Source organism: Ailuropoda melanoleuca, chromosome 2 (genome assembly GCF_002007445.2).
Source record: "Ailuropoda melanoleuca isolate Jingjing chromosome 2, ASM200744v2, whole genome shotgun sequence".
Taxonomy (NCBI): domain Eukaryota; kingdom Metazoa; phylum Chordata; class Mammalia; order Carnivora; family Ursidae; genus Ailuropoda; species Ailuropoda melanoleuca.
The window spans coordinates 192,391,572-192,410,249 of NC_048219.1; the positions used below are offsets into that span (position 1 = coordinate 192,391,572).

At 53.3% G+C, this 18,678-nt stretch overlaps 2 protein-coding genes across 4 annotated transcripts in view; one reads left to right on the plus strand and one right to left on the minus strand.

Annotated features, from left to right (window-relative positions):
• The first annotated feature begins 5,419 nt into the window (after nt 1–5,419).
• SNORC (secondary ossification center associated regulator of chondrocyte maturation) lies at nt 5,420–13,434 on the plus strand. Of its 3 annotated transcripts, XM_034655411.1 has the most exons (4): nt 5,420–6,451; nt 6,853–6,984; nt 13,008–13,188; nt 13,271–13,434. In XM_034655411.1, the coding sequence occupies exons 1-4, from the start codon at nt 6,379–6,381 to the stop codon at nt 13,380–13,382; spliced, it is 498 nt and encodes a 165-aa protein (XP_034511302.1). In that variant the 5' UTR covers nt 5,420–6,378; the 3' UTR covers nt 13,383–13,434. The 3 variants fall into 3 exon arrangements, 2 of the variants coding, with proteins under 2 accessions (XP_034511302.1, XP_034511301.1); XR_004623672.1 differs by lacking the exon at nt 13,271–13,434 and having other exon boundaries at nt 9,624–13,182; XM_034655410.1 differs by lacking the exon at nt 5,420–6,451 and having other exon boundaries at nt 6,712–6,984.
• A 1,905-nt stretch (nt 13,435–15,339) lies between these two features.
• The window catches only part of NGEF (neuronal guanine nucleotide exchange factor), a 99,907-nt gene continuing 96,568 nt past the window's right edge, over nt 15,340–18,678 (minus strand). The window contains exons 12-15 of the mRNA XM_034655406.1: nt 18,430–18,585; nt 17,658–17,737; nt 16,828–16,932; nt 15,340–16,290 (exon numbers count right to left, since the gene is read on the minus strand). Coding sequence (XP_034511297.1) covers nt 16,100–16,290; nt 16,828–16,932; nt 17,658–17,737; nt 18,430–18,585 — 532 coding nt within the window. The 3' untranslated portion in view covers nt 15,340–16,099. The remainder of the gene's footprint in view (nt 16,291–16,827; nt 16,933–17,657; nt 17,738–18,429; nt 18,586–18,678) is intronic.

The window sequence follows — 18,678 nt, forward strand, 5'->3', positions numbered from 1 at the left end:
TGTGTGTGTCTGTGTATGAATGTGAGGGTGGAAAAATAGAAAAATCGGTTTATATCTACAGATATGTATATAAAAGAAGCAAGGAGAGGAGCCCCTCGCTGGCTCAGTTGGTGGAGCGTGCAACTCTTGATCTTGGGGTTGTGAGTTTGAACTCCACGTTGGGTGTAGAAACTACTTAAAATCATAAAAAAGTAAATCCTCTTGAGAACAGGATAATACCCCTAAAATAAGCAGTGAATAAAATATACATAGCTGCTACAGTTCTTGTTTCTGTACCAGCTCACAAGGCTGTGGGTGATATTTGTACAGCTTCATTCTTACTACCCATTCCATGTTCTTTTGCCCCCCACCAGCCCCTTAGGTGGTGGGGTGACCAGAGCCTTCATTCCTGAGGGGTCTGAGTCCTTAATAGTCCTGAGGTTATTGCAACTTTTGTCTTTAATTAGTTTCCCCCCCCAAGTTTAGGTTTTTTTTTTTTTTAATGAAAAATTTACATAGAAGTTTTTTAATGAAGAATATACATAGAAGTAGACTAGTGTCTTAGAAGTGTCTGGGAAGTCTCATGATCTAAGTACCAGCAGATTCTGTGTCTGGTGAGGGCCCTCTTCCTGGTTTGCAGACAGGCATCTTCTTGCTGTGTCCTTGGGTGGCAGAGAGATCTCATGTCTGTTCTTTTTAATCCACCTTTTGATTTTATTTATTTATAAAGAGAATTTATTTTTTAAGATTTTTATTTTAATTCCTGTATAGTTAACATACAGTGTTATATTAGTTTCAGGTGTGCAATATAGTGATTCAACAAGTCTGTATATTACTCAGTGTTCAGAATAAGTGTACTCTTGATCCGCTTCACCTATTTCACCCATCCCCCACACCTACCTCCCCTCTGGTAACCATCAGTTTGTTCTCTCTAGTTAAGAGTCTGTTTCTTAGTTTGTCTCTCTCTTTCTCTTTTTCCTTTTTCTCATTTGTTTTGTTTCTTAAATTCTACATATGGTATCCTGGTGTGAAATCATATGGTATTTGTCTCTCTCTGACTTCACTTAGCATTATACTCTGGCCCCATCCACATTGTTGGAAATGGCAAGATTTCATTTTTTATGGCTGAATAATATTCCATTGTATGTATTTTTACCACATCTTTATCCATTCATGTGTTGATGGACGCTTGGACTACTTTCATAATTTGGCTGTTGTAAATAATACTGCTGTAAAGAGATGTGCATGTATACCTTTGAATTAGTGCTTTTATATTCTTTGGGTAAATACCCGTTAGTGCAATTACTGGATCATAGGGTAGTTCTAGTTTTAGTTTTAGAGGACCCTCCATACTGTTCTCCCCAGTGGCTGCACCAGTTTGCATCCCCACCAACAGTGCAAGAGGGTTCCTTTTTCTTTGCATTCTCACCAACACCTGTTGTTTCTTGTGTTGTCGATTCTAGCCTTTCTGGTGAGGTGCATGGTAACAGATAAGGATGCCTTTTTTTTTTTTTTTTTTTAAGTTAGGCAAGCTCTACACCCAACACGGGGCTCGAACTCATAATCCCAAGATCAAGAGATATGCATGCTCTTCTGACTGAGCCAGCCAATCACCCTGATAAGGATGCCTTTTCAAAAACAGACTACATGCAATTATCACACTTACAGTGTTGATAATTAATATCTAAACCCAGTCCGTGTGATTTTCTCAGATTTTCTGAAAGGTGTCTTTTTACAAAAGTTCGAATCAAAGTCAAAATGAACTCATGGATTGCATTTGGTGCAATCTAGTTCCTCCTCAAAAACAAAGTTGAAAAAACTGGATCCTTTATCCATGGAACATCCTGTCTGTTGGATTCAGCAAGGAGCATCTCTACAGTGTCAGTTTGTTCATCTCTCTCACATTTTCTGTAAATGAGGAGTCAAATCTAGAGGCTTGACTGCATTCGGGTTCTCCCTTGCCCTCCGGGAATACTGAACTGCTGGCATGGTTGCATCCTGTTGTATCCCTCAGGCGTGTCAGCAGGTGGTATCATCCGGCTGTCCCATTTTGACTCACCCATTTTAACCATTCTGTTGACCATTCATGTAGCACTTTTAACATTCCTCGGTGGTCGTTGTCTAGGTCCTATTATTCCATTTGTCATTGAAAAATAGTGACTTTTGGGGGGAAGAGGGGACCTTATTTTGAATAATTCAAGACTTAGAGCTTGCAAGAACAGTAGAACTCCACCATGACTTTCACTCCCGTCTGCTAACATCTTACCACATCTGCTTTATCAGTTTTTCTGGATAATCAGGTTTTCTCAGTAATGACTCTGTAACTATTTTTTTATGAACCATTTAGAAGCAAGCTGCAGACATTATATCCTTTACCCCTAAACATTTCAGGGCCTGTTTCCTTGAAACAAGGACATTTTCTTACATAACCACAGTGTAATTATTAAAATTAGGAAATAAATGATATAATATTAATATCCAGGTTTCATTCATATTTCACCAGTTCTGCTAATATCTTTTTTTTTAAAGATTTTATTTATTTATTCGACAGAGAGAGAGACAGCCAGCGAGAGAGGGAACACAAGCAGGGGGAGTGGGAGAGGAAGAAGCAGGCTCATAGTGGAGGAGCCTGATGTGGGGCTCGATCCCATAACGCCAGGATCACGCCCTGAGCTGAAGGCAGACGCTTAACGGCTGTGCCACCCAGGTGCCCCCTGCTAATATCTTTTATAAGGAGAAAACAGAAAGGTGCAGGATGCTATCCATGATCACTTTTTATATTTAGTTGTCATGTTCTTGAGTCTCCTCTGATCTGGAACAGTTCCTCCGTCTTTGTCTTTCATATCTTGACACTTAAGGGTCCAGGACAGTTGTTTTGTAGAATGCCCTCAATTTGGGGTTGTCTAGTGTTTTCTCAGGATTTGGTTGAGATTATGCAATTGGGTGGGAATAATACAGAAGTGTTATGTCCTTGATGTATCATGTCATGATGATGTTGGTTTGAACCATTACTGGTGATGTTAATTTTAATTGCTTGATTAAGGTGGTGTCTGCCAAGTTTCTCCACTGTAATTCTTTTTTTTGTTTGTTTGTTTGTTTACAGGAGTTACTTTTGAGACTTTAAAGTATCCAATTCCTCATCAACCTTTTTTTTAAAAAGATTTTATTTATTTATTTATTTATTTATTTATTTATTTGAGAGAGAGAGAGAATGAGTAGGGAGTAGGAGCAGAGGGAGAGGTTAGAAGCAGTCTCCCGACTAAGCAGGAGGCCCAACGTGGGGCTTGATCCCAGGACCACATGATCATATCCTAAGCTGAAGACAGATGCTAAAACCGACTGAGCCACCCAGGTGCCCCTCGTCATCAGACTTTTATCTACTAGTTTTAGCAGCCATTGATTCTTGCTTGAGCAGTTAATACTTGCCAGACTTCCTTTTGGGGGAGTCTCAAGGCCTCACTCCTTTCCAATTAGTGCCATAGGTTTCACCTCAGAGAATTGGCGCAGCTGTGAATTCAAGACTGTAGTTCTGCAGCTCACACAAATTTGGGGCCTGGTTTGCAGCCAGTTATGCCCTGTATGCACAAGAAATAAGATATTTTTTTAAAGACTGCCACAGAAGGGCCTCTGCTTTTCTGATCATGATTTGACTTTCAAATTTAAAGCCTGAACTTGTTTTCTGTGAGCACCCAAATGCAGTAAAAAGTAGCCAGTTCATTTCACTATCCTGTTGATTGTCATCACGACTGTAAACATCAAGTGCATTATCTACTTGGTCTTTCAAGCCTTGTCTTCAATAGGCATTTCATGCAAAAACAACCAATATGCCATACATTACCAGATCAGATTTTCCACTGGCAATGAGATCTTCCCTGCAATTCAAGCTCAAACATGGTGGTGAACCAAACTCAGAAACACATCTTTGAGGGCCTGTTACTCAGGACCATTCCTGGTGCAAAGCTCTGTATTAGTCAGGGTCTGACTTAGAAGCAGAGTTCACTCTAGGTATTTAAGACAGAAGAGATATAATGCAGGGGTATGTTTTGGGATGTCTAAAGGCCTGAAGGAGCTAAAAAGGGCAAGGGAGGTTGCTCATAAATTGACAACTGCACCTAGGCAACTGACATCAGCCAGGGCTAGAGAAAGATTCCTCAGAGGCCATAACACTGTTGACTAAGTCTCCTGGCAAGGACCCAGAACCTGGGCTTCCAACTTGCTGTGGCTGCCCCCAAAGCCACCACTACCTGACCCTGAGTCCCTGATGTTCTTACAGCCGTCAGAAAGGGTCACTTCTCCCCTCCCGCCTTGCATCTCACTAGAGTGCCTCCCATTGGCAGATGCTAACAGGCAGTCAGCTAGGAAGGAAGTTTCAAGTGCCGTGTGGGGATCTGACTATGTTGCTACGTTACATTGCAGAGCACAGAAAGTTGAGGATGGGAGAGTGGGAGCAAAAAACACAAATGAATAAACAAGTGAGAAGATGCTCCATGTTAACTGTATCCCAGAAATCCCAACTGATTAAACCAAATATTGAGTTCCTGTTACATGCTGGGCACGGTGGTGCTAGGTTTTAGAAATGCATTGGCGAGTAAAACAGCCGCTGCCATCCTGGGATTTACAGTCACGGTGGGGATAGACAACCTATGAACACTTCATCTAACAGCACCAATACCTGTATCTGACAAAGGATGTTTATCTTGGATACACCAAACACAAATAAATGTAAAAAGACCACTCTAATAAGTGGGCAAAGAAAATTGAGCAGACCATTCACAAAAGAGGATATGCCTTTGGTCACTAAATATGAAAAGGTGCTCAACTGTGTTAGTCGTGGAAATGCAACCTCAATGAGACACCTTTACATACCTATCAGGAGGACTAGAAAACAAAAGACGAGCAGTGTCTGGTGTGGGTGAGGATGTGGAGCAACTGGAGCGCTCACACTGCTCATAAGAATATAAACTGGAATGAACACTTGGGAAGACTGTTCGGCAGCATCTGCAGAAGCTAACGCTCTGCCTCCCCTCTGACCTCGCCATTCTGGAATCATTAGATTTATAACCAAGAGAAGCTAGTGGATATGTTCACCAACAGACCTGTTCAAGAATATTCACAGGAGCCAGATTCATAGAAGTTCTAGAAATAACCCAAATAGACACAGATAAATGACAAAATGGGTAAAAGAATGGTTAAGTTGTGACATAGTCATATAATTGAATAATATTCAGTGATAAAAACCAGTGAGCTGCTTGCTACACACAGCAATGTGGATGAATCTCATAGAATGTTGAACAATAACAAAAAAAGCCAGAAACAAGAGTTCATATCCTATGATTCCATTTATTTGAAGTTCAAACTCCTCCATGGTAACAGAAGACAGAATCGTGCTTTGGAGGTACTGACGGGGTGGGGGGGCAGGGGGCAGGAAGGATCTTGCTGGTGTGCTCGAAATATTCCATATTGATTTGGGTGGTGTTTTTCCTGGTGTATACATGCATAAAAGTTCCTCAAGCTGTAAACATAAGATTTGTGCTTTTCACAGTATATATGTTATTCCTCAGAAAATTCACCAAAAAAAAAAAAAAAAGTGAAAGAAATGAGAGCTTTATGTAAACATTAGTGCTAAGAAGAAATTAAGTGATGTGATGGGTAGATGGGAGGCTGACTGATCAGAGCTGAGACCTGAATGGTGATATGGAGATAGCCACGTAATGAGCTAAGGGACTGCTTTCTGGGAGATGGGACAGCAAGTGCAAAGGCCCTGCGACAGGAGCACGTTTGGCATGTTAGAGGAACCTAGTCAAGACCACTCAGCTGGAACCCTGTGAGCAGGGCCAAGGCAAGCCTTTAAGGTGGCTTTTCTAAGAATGGGGGGAAAGCACAAAGTGTGTGAGGTAAGGGGAGCTGGCAGTACTTTCTGAGAGATGAGACAAGAGTAAGGGAGAGAGAAGCTTTTGATGACTTTTAATTACGTGGCTAGGACATCTAGAAAGTCTGGGGCTAGGGTTCCACTGACTGAGCAGGATTGGGGAGGCACTGGAGTCAAAGTTGGTTTGGACACATTAAATTGGACGTATTTTTAGATACTCATGGAGCTGTTGGGGAGGCCGTGAGTGGTAGGGTTGAAGTTCTGCACCGGACCCAGGCTGGACATGGATGTCAGGAGTACACAGGTGGTGTTTCAAGTCTCAGGCACCTGGGAGAACAGAGAACAAGAAGAAACAGGGCATTTAATGACATGGCATTTGCACTGAAACTGCTTTAAAAGTGCTTCTGTTATTTTCAAGGTCTGTTGAGTGTTGTCTCCCCACCAGGCATCAAGAGCCCAAAAGTGAGCGACTCTGTGCAGTGCTGACCGTTTGGGCTTCAGTCTCTCGAACCAGGGCCATAGGCACTAAAATGCAAATCCCTGGGCCTACCCATGACCCGCTGAAACAGTGCTGGAGGCATCTGTATTTTCCAAGTTCCCTGGGTGAGTCTTTTTGCACATTGAAGTTTGAGAATCTTATTTCCAGTGCCTGAGGAGTGTGTGTGTGTGTGTGTGTGTGTGTGTGAAGAAAGAGAGAGAGAGAGAGAGAGAGAGAGAGGGGGAGAGACCGGGGAGAGGGGGGAGAGAGAGAGGGAAAGAGCAATTTCCTCTTTCTTTCCCTCTCTGAGGGTGGGGCTACTTTGCAGTTCAGGAAAGCAGTCCGTTCTGTAAACTCTGCTCTGTGTGTGTGTGTGTGTGTGTGTGTGTGTGTGTGTGTGTGTGTGCGCGCGCGCGCATGCGCGTGCTTATGTGTGGGGGGCGGGCACGGTGTCCCAGGAGGACAGAGTTTGCATTGATGAAAACCCTTCCCAACCCTTTGATACCTCTTTCCCGCCGCTCTGAAGTTAACCAGCTCAGTCCTCGGTGCATTCTGCTCTCGAGCCACACTCCCTCACAGGCCAGGATGGCATTCTGTCTAGCCCTGCGCATGGCCCTGCTGCTCCTCTCCGGGGTCCTGGCCCCTGCAGTGCTCACAGGTAAGGGTGCTCCCTTGACTCTGCTGCCACCAGCCGCCCAGGGCCAAGAACCACCTTGGGCCAGATTCTCCATTGCCCACTGAGCAGAAGCCCTTCATAGGAGACAGGGCAGCTGTTTGGGTGATTCTGTGGAGGGCTTCTTTGAGATTGGCTGCCAGGAGCTGAGTTGATATCCTGGGAGTTGCTAACCATGGGGACAATGGCCCTCGAAGCAGGGAGGAGATGTAGGGAGAAGGGCCAGGGATGTTAGCTGCCTGGGGGACATGTGGATTACACCAGCCTGCTAAAATCTGAAGGCTTCCAGATCTGAGAGTCAGGAGGAGGCACCAGGCACAGGGCAACCAGCTGAGGGACCAAAGGCCCTGGGCTCCTAGGCAGAAAACCCCAGAGCCCTGCTGTTTCACTTTTCAACCCTGCAAGCCCTTCTCTGCTGGCTTTCTGAAACGTCCTTCCAGAGTGAGGACCCAGGTATTATTCCCAACCTGGGAAAAATTCCAGAAAAAGCACAGAACCTGAGACTCCTTGGCAAAACCGTGATGAGGACACTGGACTTAGGCTCAGTACTGGCTGGGTCTGGGGTCCAGTGAGAAGGAAGTTTCCCAGTAAGTTCAGGGTGGCACGCTGCCTGGACCTCAGCCCCAGTCCTGGGCATGGCTCTAGGGCCCTCTGCTGGGAGGGGCTGGCCCAGGCCAGCTTCAAAGCCTGAGAGAGGAAAAGCACAGACAGGTCCTGGATGGTCTTTCTCCTGGGAAAAAAGCAGTCTCTGTTGGCCGTGAGGTGGCCAAAGAAGAGATACTTCAGGGCCCCTGTGTGTGTTGTGGGGGGAGGTGGGGGGTCCTGGGCCTGGAGAAAGGTGTGGGTGGGGAGACCCTGGAGACCTCTGCAGCATGGGCTTTGGGGGAATGTCTGTGGATCCGTAGGGGTGGCAGCTGGATGCCAGCCACTGGAGCATGTCCCTGGGGAGAGTTGCTGGGGGTGTGAGGCCTGGTGGGACAGCCACAGACTCAGGCACACATACCAGGAAGAAATGGGTGATGGTGAGTTGCCTGTGGGCATGCAGGTCCCTCTAGATGCCCTAGGAAGAAGCCTGGCTTTGCTTCTGGCTCTGTCTCCCAACTGTTTCTCAGCCTCTCTGTACCTCTCCTCATCCATATTGTGGCGATAACCATAGTCGTAGCTCTGCCTCCCTTGCTGCGGGAGACTGTAGGCCTACCAAATTCAGACACGAGCTTTCAGGGTGGGCCAGGCATCCTGTAGTGCTCAGCAAATGTTGGGGGGAATGTGAATAAATGTCCCAGCCCCTCCTCTGGGTGCAGGGTGGTCTTGGGGCAGAACCACCTCCTCGTATAGGCTGGGAAAGCGCTCAGCCTCCCTTTATGTGGGAGATGTGCCAGCTGGGCAAAACGGGGGGCTGGCGTGATGCCCCAGGAATTGGGAAAGTGACCTGAGTGTTGGGTGGCATCTTCTGTGGACTAGATCTTGGGACTGTGGTACTTGCAGATCTCCCACACCACACCACTCCACCCCTGCCTGGTGGTCAAAGTGGGTAGAGGTGAAGGTGCTGGCGCCTGCCTGCCCAGGTTCTGGGGCCGCCTGGGGAGCTCCTGTCCAGTTTCTTGTTCCCTGAGTAGCCAGCTCTTCCAGCCCAGGATGCTGGCCAGAGGCCCTGGATCAGACTGCATACACAGCCTGGGTGGGTGGGCTTTGTCCGCTGCCACAGGAATGTTTGGGGACGTGTTTGGCGTCTCTAGGACCTCACCTGGCTTCACCTCCCTCCACGTGTTCTACCAAGAACAGGCAGGCCAGCTCCACCCCGGAGTCGCTGGGGTTTTGGCTGGCTGTCGTTCTTCCTGCTGTTCTGGGAGCGAGGTTGTTTGGGAGGCTCTCAGCTACCCCACTCTGGGCTGGAAGCTCTGAGCAGGTGTGTACAAGGCCTAGCAGGCCCTCTGCCCTTTGCTCGGTGGGCTGGGGTCCTGTAGCAGGCAGGCAAGGAAGGAGTGGCCCCATGGCTGAAGTCCAGGCCCGGTCTGCTGCCCTCCCTGTTGGTTGCCTGTGGCTGCAGCTACTGGGGTAGGGGGAGCAGGCCAGGTTGAGCAGGCGGGAGGCCAGGGCAGGGATGAAAAGGCCCTTCATGGCTGGCACAAAGACTGTCTGTGAGCACGGGTGCCTGGCCTTGGGGCCCTGTGGTCAGAGCGAGTGTTAAACAAACCTATTTACCGAAAGGCTGGGCGGCTGGAGGCTGGGGGAGAGCCCACCGTGCCCGGTCCTGTGGCAGTGTCATGAGGCCCCCCACTTCTCCTGGTTTCCTTGGTCAGAGTCGCAGGACATTGCTAACTCTGGTCCTTGGAGTTTAGGTCTATCACAGGTCCCCCTTGGTCCTACCCGCCTCTCTGTCCTCACCTAACATCCTCCTTGGGGCTCACAGCTCACCTTCCATGCCCATGGGCTCCGTCCCCCATGACTTTGCTTGTGCTGGTCCCTCTGCCTGGCTTTCTTTCCCTCATCTTCACTCCTCTTCAGATGGGCTCTCCCGCTGGCCAACTCCCTAACAACTGCTTCTGTTTAGGGCTCCCCAGGATAGATTTTGAGGGGAAGGTGGGTTTATTGCCTTTAAACTTTGTTTTCCCCTTTTATTACAGCAAATTGAGAAAATACAGAGACATGTAGATGAAGATAAGAAAATGCTTTGGCCTCTTCCTGGCACCTGTACTTCCTTTGCTGGAAGGCTGGTGGCTGAGTCCAGGCTGCAGTTCGGGCTGCATAAGCTGCCGGGAGCCGGCAGGCCTTTGGGACCTGGGCTGCTTGGGTGCAGATGAGCCACTGGGGGTCTCCCGTGATGGTCAGCTGTGGCACATGCAGAGTACCCAGATCCAGCCGCCCTGTGTCTGGCCGGAGAGGCCCTGGGGCTGAGGCCGCAGCTCATGACGGCAACGACAGCACACTTACTACTTGTGTAAGCCGAGAGAGACATGGTCCAACTCCCATTTCACAGGTTGGGAAGTGAAGTTGGGGAGGGGGAGTGAAGTCAGTCTGCTGGAGTCCCAGGGTGGCAGTGTGACAGAGCCAGACTTTGGACCCAGCCCTTTTGATTTGGAAGCCCACGGGTTCAGCCCCTCAAGCTTTTAGAGGCTGGTTCAGTGCTGGAGGAGAGGCTGCAGGTGGGTGCACACAACAGGGATGAGGTGGCCTGAGCCAGTGTGTCTGGCAGGGAAGATCCAGGCTTCTGTGGGGAGCAGCAGAGTAAGGCTGGGTCATTGGGTAGAAGGGGAGAAGACCTGGGTGGCACACTGCCCTGCTCAGAGGGTGGCCCACTCTCCCCCAGAGATGGCTCCTGGGCTCTGGCAAAGGGCAGAGGTAGATGCTTACCTGGAGCTAGCAGGCTCATTCCCCAAATGCTACCCCAGTGCTGGGCCTGATACCCAGTAGCCCTGTGGTGGCCTCCCTGCCATGGGTGTATGGGGAGCGAGTAGGGGCCAGGGGTTTGTCCATTTCCCTGGGAAGACAGGCAGTCTGTGAACCCTAGACCTCAGGGCCTAGGAGTGGATATACTCAGGCTTTTTCTCTGGCCCGCCCCTGGGAGCCTGAGGCAAGCATGTCTGGGTCCTGGCACTTGCCACAGCAGCTACGAGGCTTGCAGACCCCTGCCTGCCCAGGCAGTGACAACAGAGGCCTGCCCCCCTCCTCACGGGGTGGTCTTCAGTTGGTGGGGGGCCAGTGTGGCTCCCAGACACCAGCATTTTGGTTCAGCATCAGGCCCTGCGAGCGGGAAGCTTCCCCCACACTGTGTGCCAGGGACCTTTTGCCCCGGGAGGCCTCCTTGCCATGGCTGTCGGCCTGGCTATGCCAGCTTGGGTAACCCTTGAGGAATAGGACAGCGGTCCCTGCCTGCAAGCTGAGCCTCAGAACTGATCCAGCCCAGGCCTGGGAGAGGCTGCAGGGGCAGGGCCTGGTGAGTCCTACAGTTTGATTGGGAAGAGATTTTAAGATTACATCGAAGTTGCAAAAATAATCCAGGAAACTCCAGCAGATTCTTAGATTCATCTTTCGTGTCTCTATCTACCCACTTGACCTATCTGAACGTTGACCACTTGAGAGTAAGTTGTAGACATCATGCCTTTTGGCCCCTAAATGCTTCTAAGAGCAAGGATATTTACATAAACAGCTATCCAAATGAGGACATGGACTTCAATATAGTGCTGTTACCTAAGCTACGCAGTCATACTTCCCCAGTAAACCCTGCAGTGCGCCCCCCATCCAGGAATACATGCTGCGTTCAACCTCTTCGGTCTCTAATCTGGAACAGTTCCTCAGCCTTTCTTTGTCTTTCTTGACCTGGATGTTGTTGAAAGCACAGTTATTTTAAGACTGACCCTGAATTTGAGTTTGGCTGATGTTTCCTCGTGATTGGCCCCAGGTGGGCACTGTTAGCAGGAAAGACCCAGAAATCCCTTTGTGTCTTCCCAGAACAGCCCCTCTCTGGAAGCCGGTGAGTCTGAAAGCAGCTTGGCTCTGGCTTGTCTGTGCCAGAGGGCGCTCTTAGGGGTGAAGCCTGTGGAGGCAAAGATGCCTCAGGGCCCTGCAGGCAGGCTGGCTGGGGCTGCAGGAACGACACAACTTCCTCAGTGGTTTCTGGGGGAGTGCATCCTGCTACTTCATCGTCTGGGGGCTTCAGAGTCCGAGCAACGCTCCTCCCAGTGGCCCCCCCCCAAGCCTTGGTTTTCTCAGCTCTGAGGCAGGGATACAACAGTTCCTAGCCACCAAGCAGCTGGAGTCATGAGATGCTGTGTTGTGATGCCTGCTGAGCCCATTCTAGGGACTGCATGGGGGCTGAGCATCCCTGGATCACAACTGAGATTAGGCACTGGGGAGCCCTGACCCTGCTACAGCTGATGATCAGGGCTGGGCTGGGGAGGCTGGCCTTCTGGTCTTGAACTTTAACGAGGTGGCTGGGGCCTCCGGTCTGCGAAGGGAGGATGGGTCCAGGGTTGGGGTAGTGCTGTGAGACTCCTCAGACCAGGATCCTTGGTGGGGAGGGGAGTGAAATTGGCATGGGCTGGCATGGTAGAGGTGGAGATATGGGGATGGGGTTATCACACAGGCCTCTCAGTCTCAGCCTGTCCCGTTCCCTGAGGCCCCTGGGTACTCCAAACCTTGTTAACTCCCAGCCCATGAGCAGAGAAAGGCCTCTGCATAAAATGCTGCACAGAGACTGATATGCTGATTGAGCCCCAGCTTGTATGGGGGTCGGGGGGGGGCATCATCCCTTTCTTGGGGCTTCCCTTACACTGACCACAGACACTCCTGCCCATTCCTCTGGCCCTGTTCTGTCTGGAAGCAGCAATATGCTGGTGTCACAGTTTCTTAGGATAGAGTCCCCTTGAGGTTTAAGCCTCAGAACATGGGGTATGTGTGGGTGCTGGACCCCAAGTCCTGTGGACTGTGGCTCTGCCCAGGTTAGGCCAAAGGAGGGGAAGCAAAGGAGGAGTTTGCCTCTCTTCCCCACCTCCTGCAGCAGTAGCCCCCTCATGGGGCTCTGGGTAGGCAGGACCCCTGGTTCTTGAAGGGGGAGTGCCTCACCTTCCTGGCCTCTTCTCCAGGGTGAAGGCTGACCAGCCTGCCTGGCAGGCGTCTCTCACAAGTGTCAGTCATCTCATCCAGGCCTTCAGAGCCCAGCAGTTCAGAGGAAGGACCGCAGGCTGTGCTGGGAGAGGTGAAGTGCCCTGCTCCTGCCCCTGCCATCCTGAAGCTCTGCTGCCAGCTCAGGGTCCTCACAGCTGTTTTCTAGGAGAACCTGTTGGTCCCCCTCCCTCCTCCTCCCCCCATCAGTCTGTCTTCACTGGGCTCGGAAGCAGCCTGGCCACAATAGGGGTCCTGGAGCCCCTGTAAAACGGGAGGACTGGTGCAGTGCTGACCCCAGAGTCCCGCACACAGCGCCGCCTCCGCAGTTGGTTAACGGCGGGGGGCCACGTCCCTGCTGGCCCTGCCGCCTGCCTGCGCCCCAGCGCCTGTCCTTGGCCTTGCAGCCGAGGGCCCACAGGAGCCCGCGCCCACCCTGTGGAACGAGCCCGCCGAGCTGCCGTCGGGAGAGGGCCCCGTGGAGAGCACCAGCCCCGCCCGGGAGCCCGCGGCCACCGGGCCCCCGACCCCCACCGCCGAGCCGAGCCCCGAGGACAGCACGGCGCGGGAGCGTCTGGACCAGGGAGGGTACGCGCGGGCCGGCCGGGCGGGGGGCGCGGGGCTGGTGGGGGGGGCAGGGCGCGGGGCTGACCGGCCCTCCGTCCTCCACAGGCTCGCTGGGGCCCGGCGCCATCGCGGCCATCGTCATCGCCGCCCTGCTGGCCACCTGCGTGGTGCTGGCGCTGGTGGTCGTCGCGCTGAGAAAGTTTTCCGCCTCCTGAAGCGAATAAAGGGGCCGCGCCCCCACCGCGGCGCGACTCGGCTGCAACCCCGGTGGCGCCCCCGTGTCTCGAGTGTGTCCGCGCGTGCGTGTGTGGGCGAGCGGGGCGGGCGACAACTCCCAACACGTGCGCGCGGGGGCGCCAGCGGGAGCCGCGAGCGCACGCGGGGTCCCCGCACGGCTGCCCACTCCCCTGGCTTCCACCGCCCCGTCCCCGCCCCTGTCCCCGAAGTGCCCAGGGCCCGCCCCCTGCGCTCCAGCGCAGACTGACGCACCGCCGCGAGTGCAGGAGAGGGGGGCAGAGCCGTTGGGACTCCCTCTCAACCAAAGCCTACGTTATTTGGGACGGGGGTGGGGGTCAGCCAAGCCCCATCTGCCGGCTGGGAGCGCCAGACCCATCCCTCCAGCGCTCCCGGGATCCCCCACACCTCAGGGAGCCCTAGGAGCAACCCTACCGCAATCCCAGGCAGCCTCCCTCCAACCGCCCATTTGGCCCTGGCTCTCCTTTCTTGGTCACGTCCTTTGTTTTGCACACTTTCCAGGAAGCCTAGCTTTTATGATTGAGAGAGAGATTTAAAATAGTGGCTGAGCTGCTCAGGGCATGGCAGGGAAGAAGCCTGTCCTTTTGGAGTGGAAAAGAAGACTGGAGGCCTGGAGGAGGGACTGTCTGCACACCCCGCGATGGTTTGATACCTTGGGTCTAGGTGTGGGTGCTGGTGTAGGGAAACTGTTCCTCCTCCTCTTCTTTCACTGCTTCTAGCAACTCTTTTGGGCTCCATAGTTCCCTGAGCTCCTGACCACTCCTGCTCCAGCTAAGACCAGTTTTCTCCTCCTGGATACTCCGGATGAGCATTTGCCCAAAACACAAGAGGGTTAGAAATTTCCACTTAGGAAGGATTGTTCTAAAACTGACCAGTTCTCATGAAGCTCTTTAAATTACTTCATTTCACATAACCTCTGGTAACCAAAGCCCTAGTTAGAGCAGATGATCCAAATCAGCATGTTTACCAGGTTCAAAACGATAAATTGGACAAGGGCCAGTACCAATGGTCACCCCCTCTCCTTTGTCCCAGGAAACCCCCTTCCCCCACCAAGAGCAGCATAGGGCTCAGGAATGGCCCCTGTCCCCCTACCCCCCCCTGCTGGGGGACTTAAGTGTGGGTACTCCCCCAGGGGGTGTATCATAGAGGCCCCATGAGCATCAGCCCCTCACTGTTGAACCAGAGCATTGCACATGTATGCACCTTCCAGAAATTGATCCAATTTTCACAGGTGTTCACGTCTCAAGAATGCCAGGAGCCATGTTGTGGCCTGTGGGAAGATGCTACAAAGTCCCACTTGATCCAAATCCTGGGCTTCTAACGAAAGGCCTGTTCTAGCATGGAGAAAAGAGGGTCCTGGCAGAAAGAGTATGGTCCCAGGTGTGTAGGGCTGGGCAGGGTCAGATTCCAGGCCCTCCACACTCCAGGACAAGGGTTGGTGTGGGGTATCTGTGAGGGTTACCTGGGCTGGGCAAGGAGCTGCAGCCTTTGGGTAACTTGCTAGAAGTGCCCAAGGTAGGAAGTGACTGGTCAGGTAGGAAGCCCCAGCCCCATGCCTGGTGTTAGATCTCCTGTGGGATTACCATGTGCTAATACTGGATCGCACTGGGGTGTTCCAAACCTGTGTTCTCACTTCCACTGCAGCAGAAGGGGTGTCCCCAACTCCCTCAAAGAGCATCTTCCATTTCTGGAATCCTTCCACAAGTTGAGACCCAGATCTTCCACCCTGAGGTCCTAACCCTGGCTGTTTTTTCCTGTCCTGGAAGTCACCTCAGCCTCCTCCTTCAGGACATGCTACTCCACCGGCCTTGAAAGGAGTTCCTCTTCCCCTGCCCAGAACCAAACACCTCATTCCTGTCTGCAGCAGAGCAATAAAGAACAGACCTTCACCTCCGTTATTTTATACATGATGCTTCTTTTAATGCAGCCAAAAATGATATTTGCTTTTCTCAGAACCCAAACCGATACAGGATGCAGTGACCAATTCATTCCTCACAACACCTGGGCTCCTGAAGGGGCCAGAAGACACAAGTTACATCCAGCTTGTCAGGGAGCCAGAGGTGGCATAGGCCCTCGGCCAAGCTCTGGTAGGCCTGCCATGAAGCAGGGCTTGGCCATGCAGCCAGAGGCTGGCAGAGGCTTGGGGAGGGGGAGGACAGAGGCATCTGGTCTCTCGGTCCTTTGAATCGGAGACCAAGGGCTGCTCATCAAGCTCAGGCAAGGGCGGTCCGTCTGCACGCCTGGTGGGTTCTAACGGCTTCCAGGGTAGAGAAGGACATGTGCAGGGGGGTCATGACAATCCTTCCAGCCTGCCCTCGGCCAGGGACAGCCCGGGGCTGGGGCCTCTTCCAGTGCCTGGGAAGGCCCCTGGAGCATGCCAGTCCACTTCCACCCCCTCTAAGAGACAAGAGGGAGAGGTGGTAGAATACTGTTTAAAATACACTTTCTCGTTTCTAAACGCAGCAGAGGAAAGACGTAGGCACCCTTTCTCCAGTTTGCAAGCGAGGGGCCAAGACACATGAGCACTCAGCACACGGCAGGGAGAAGGGTGGGGGTGACTCCTGCACGAGGCGCCTGCCTTCCCCCAGAGCCCCTCCGCCCGTCCATTGGGGCTCGCCTGCCCGGCTGCTCCGGCCCGCCCGCGTCCTCCCGCCAGGCTGGTAACCTGGGCCAGGGGTCATTGCCGATTCCGGCTGCCCAGCTTCCTGCGATCCTTATTCTGGCTGCGCTGAGGGTCATCCATTTTGTGGACTCGGAAACATTCCTTGAGGTTCTGGGACCGGATCTTGGGATTCAAGATCTCCTCAGTCATGGAGCTGGGGAACCAGCCTCTCTCCTGGTCGTGCAGACGCTCGCCAAAGATCCACCCTGTGTAGGGACAGGTTGGGAGGGTCAGGCTGTGGGGGTGAGGCTGAGGGCTGAGCCTCCATCCCGGCCAAGGAGTAGAGGTGAGGGAGGTGCAGGAGCCCAGCCGGCCTTTCCAGAGGGCACCTGCTTGGCGAACCACTGCCGGCCACGCTCAGATTGGGTTTTCTCCCACAAGCTGGGGAAGCACTGCCCTGACACCCTCCTGGGGAACGCGGTCCTGGGGTGCCACGGTGCGTCCCAAATACATTGACTCTGGAACCCATTCCTGAGCCCTCAGCAACTGTCTGCTGCTCAGCATGAAGCCAGGAGACCCCAAGGCCGCCCCCAAAAGGGAGAGGTAACCAAGCTGACCACTTGGTGTCTGGAATGCCGCCATCACCCTCTTGTTGGGCAGCCTGTCTCGGAGCCTCAGCCTCGTGATGTCTGCTTCTGCACATGGGGCTCGGACACCCCCACCTGATCCCTCAGACTGGTGCAGAGTGCGGGGGTGGGGAAGGGATGGCGCGGGTGGGAGGTGCGCCCAGCCCCGGGCCTCACCGTCTTCAGTCTTTTCCAGGATGTTTAGGATGTCAGCCAGCTCCAGTGTCAGCTCGTCCGGCTGCTGGGCCACGTACGGGTGCACGCACTGGACCTGGGGGCAGTCTGAAGGGAGGAGAGAGGGAGGCGGCACGTCCTCGTCACCATGTCACCCGTCCTGCTCCGTACCCGGCAAAGCCTGGACACCCCCCGTGTTAGCCGGGCAGGCACGCCTGTCTGACAGAGCAGTGCGAATTCCTACAGCAACTGGAAAGGGTCTGTTCGAGGGAGAGGAGGGTTTGGCTCCAGAGAAAACATGGTTAAAACCACCAGGGGCTCTGAAGGGAAACAATCTACGGGTAAAGGGATGAACAGGCCGGGCGGAGGGTTTATTTTGGACTTCAGAAGGAACTTCTCGGACCTGCGATGTGGTGCTAGGAGCTGTTCTGGGAGGGCCGGGACTCGGAGAGCACAGTCAGGGCTAGCAGCTTCTCTGGGAGGCAGGTGGGACCATACCCTTTTATATTTTAAAGGTTTTCAGACAGCTGGCAACTCCAAAAGAACACCGACGTTTGCCTTCTGGGCCCAAATTCCTCCTGGTTTCCTTGTGGGATCTGTTACTTAAGACCCAGTGACTTATTATTAACCAGCCACATGTTTGTGAAGCTCAGTGACACTGATTTCTCCATTCGGGTTGGTCTACGGGCCCTTCGGGCGGGGGAAGCCACGCTGGCCTCTGGAACGGCCAGCTCGTAGGCACTGCCCCATCAGGAGTGCAGAGAGCACCTGCCCCGCACCTGCCCGCCCTGCCCTGCCCTGCAGGCGGCCGCTTCCTCCCTGAGGACACTTACCCAGCAGCCGGGAAGTGAAGGAAACAAACTTGGTTCTCCGGTTGGGGGCCAGTGAGGTCATCCAACGCTTCATCTCACTCCTGGGACATGGAGGAGGACACTGCCGAAACCGCAGAGCAACCCCCCTTCCCTCCGGGCATGGTGTCAGGCATCCCACAAGGCCACAGCAGGACAGCTGCGGGGGGTGCGGTGGGCAGAATCCAGGGGCGAGGCACGGGGAGCCCTACGGAATCTCCCTGACACGCGTGAAAGTCAGCTGGTGAGGGAGAGCCGCCCGAGACACCCCGAACACCCCTGAAGCCTCAGGCTCTCAGACATGGAGCCGGGGAGGTTGTCGTTGTCCCGGTCGGGGTGGTGGAAACTGGACCAAGATGGGGGTGTGACCTGTGAGCTCTGTCCAGTGGGGACAAGTGCTGGGCACCACACGGGGCTCACAGAACCTCTCTCCACACTGACCGTGGCTGTCCCTCCCAGAGCCCGGGGGCTGCAGGGCGGGGGGCCTGGCCGCTCAGAGGGGTGATACGATGGCCCTGGGACCACCCTGTGGTGTGGCACACTGGTCAGCGTGGCCCCAAGTGTTCCATATCTCATGAGGAAAGAGAGGCCCCTTCCCCGAGGGGACACACACACACACAAAGCCCCCGACTGATGGCAGCCCCCGGCGGCCGGTGGACCACAGGCATGTGCCGAGCCCGAGCCTTGCTCCACCTGGGAAGGGGACTCGGAGGCGCTTTGGACATCAGGGGCAGGGCTGGCGGCCCGGGGCACTCACTGAGAGGACGCTTTCAGCATGTAGGTGGCCTCCCGGTCGTCCGCGTTCTCCAGCAGCCGCAGGATGAACACGTTGGCCAGTGACTGGCCCTGGTCCTCCAGCTCCTCCACGCGGAGGAGGCCCCGTGGGGCCGAGTCAAACACTTGGTACTTGTCTCTGGGGACCCAGGGTGGCAGGGAGGGTGTGTTGGTCCCAAGGAGGCCCCCGAGTCCCAGGGAACCCCCCACCCCCAGTCCTGCTGGCCCTACT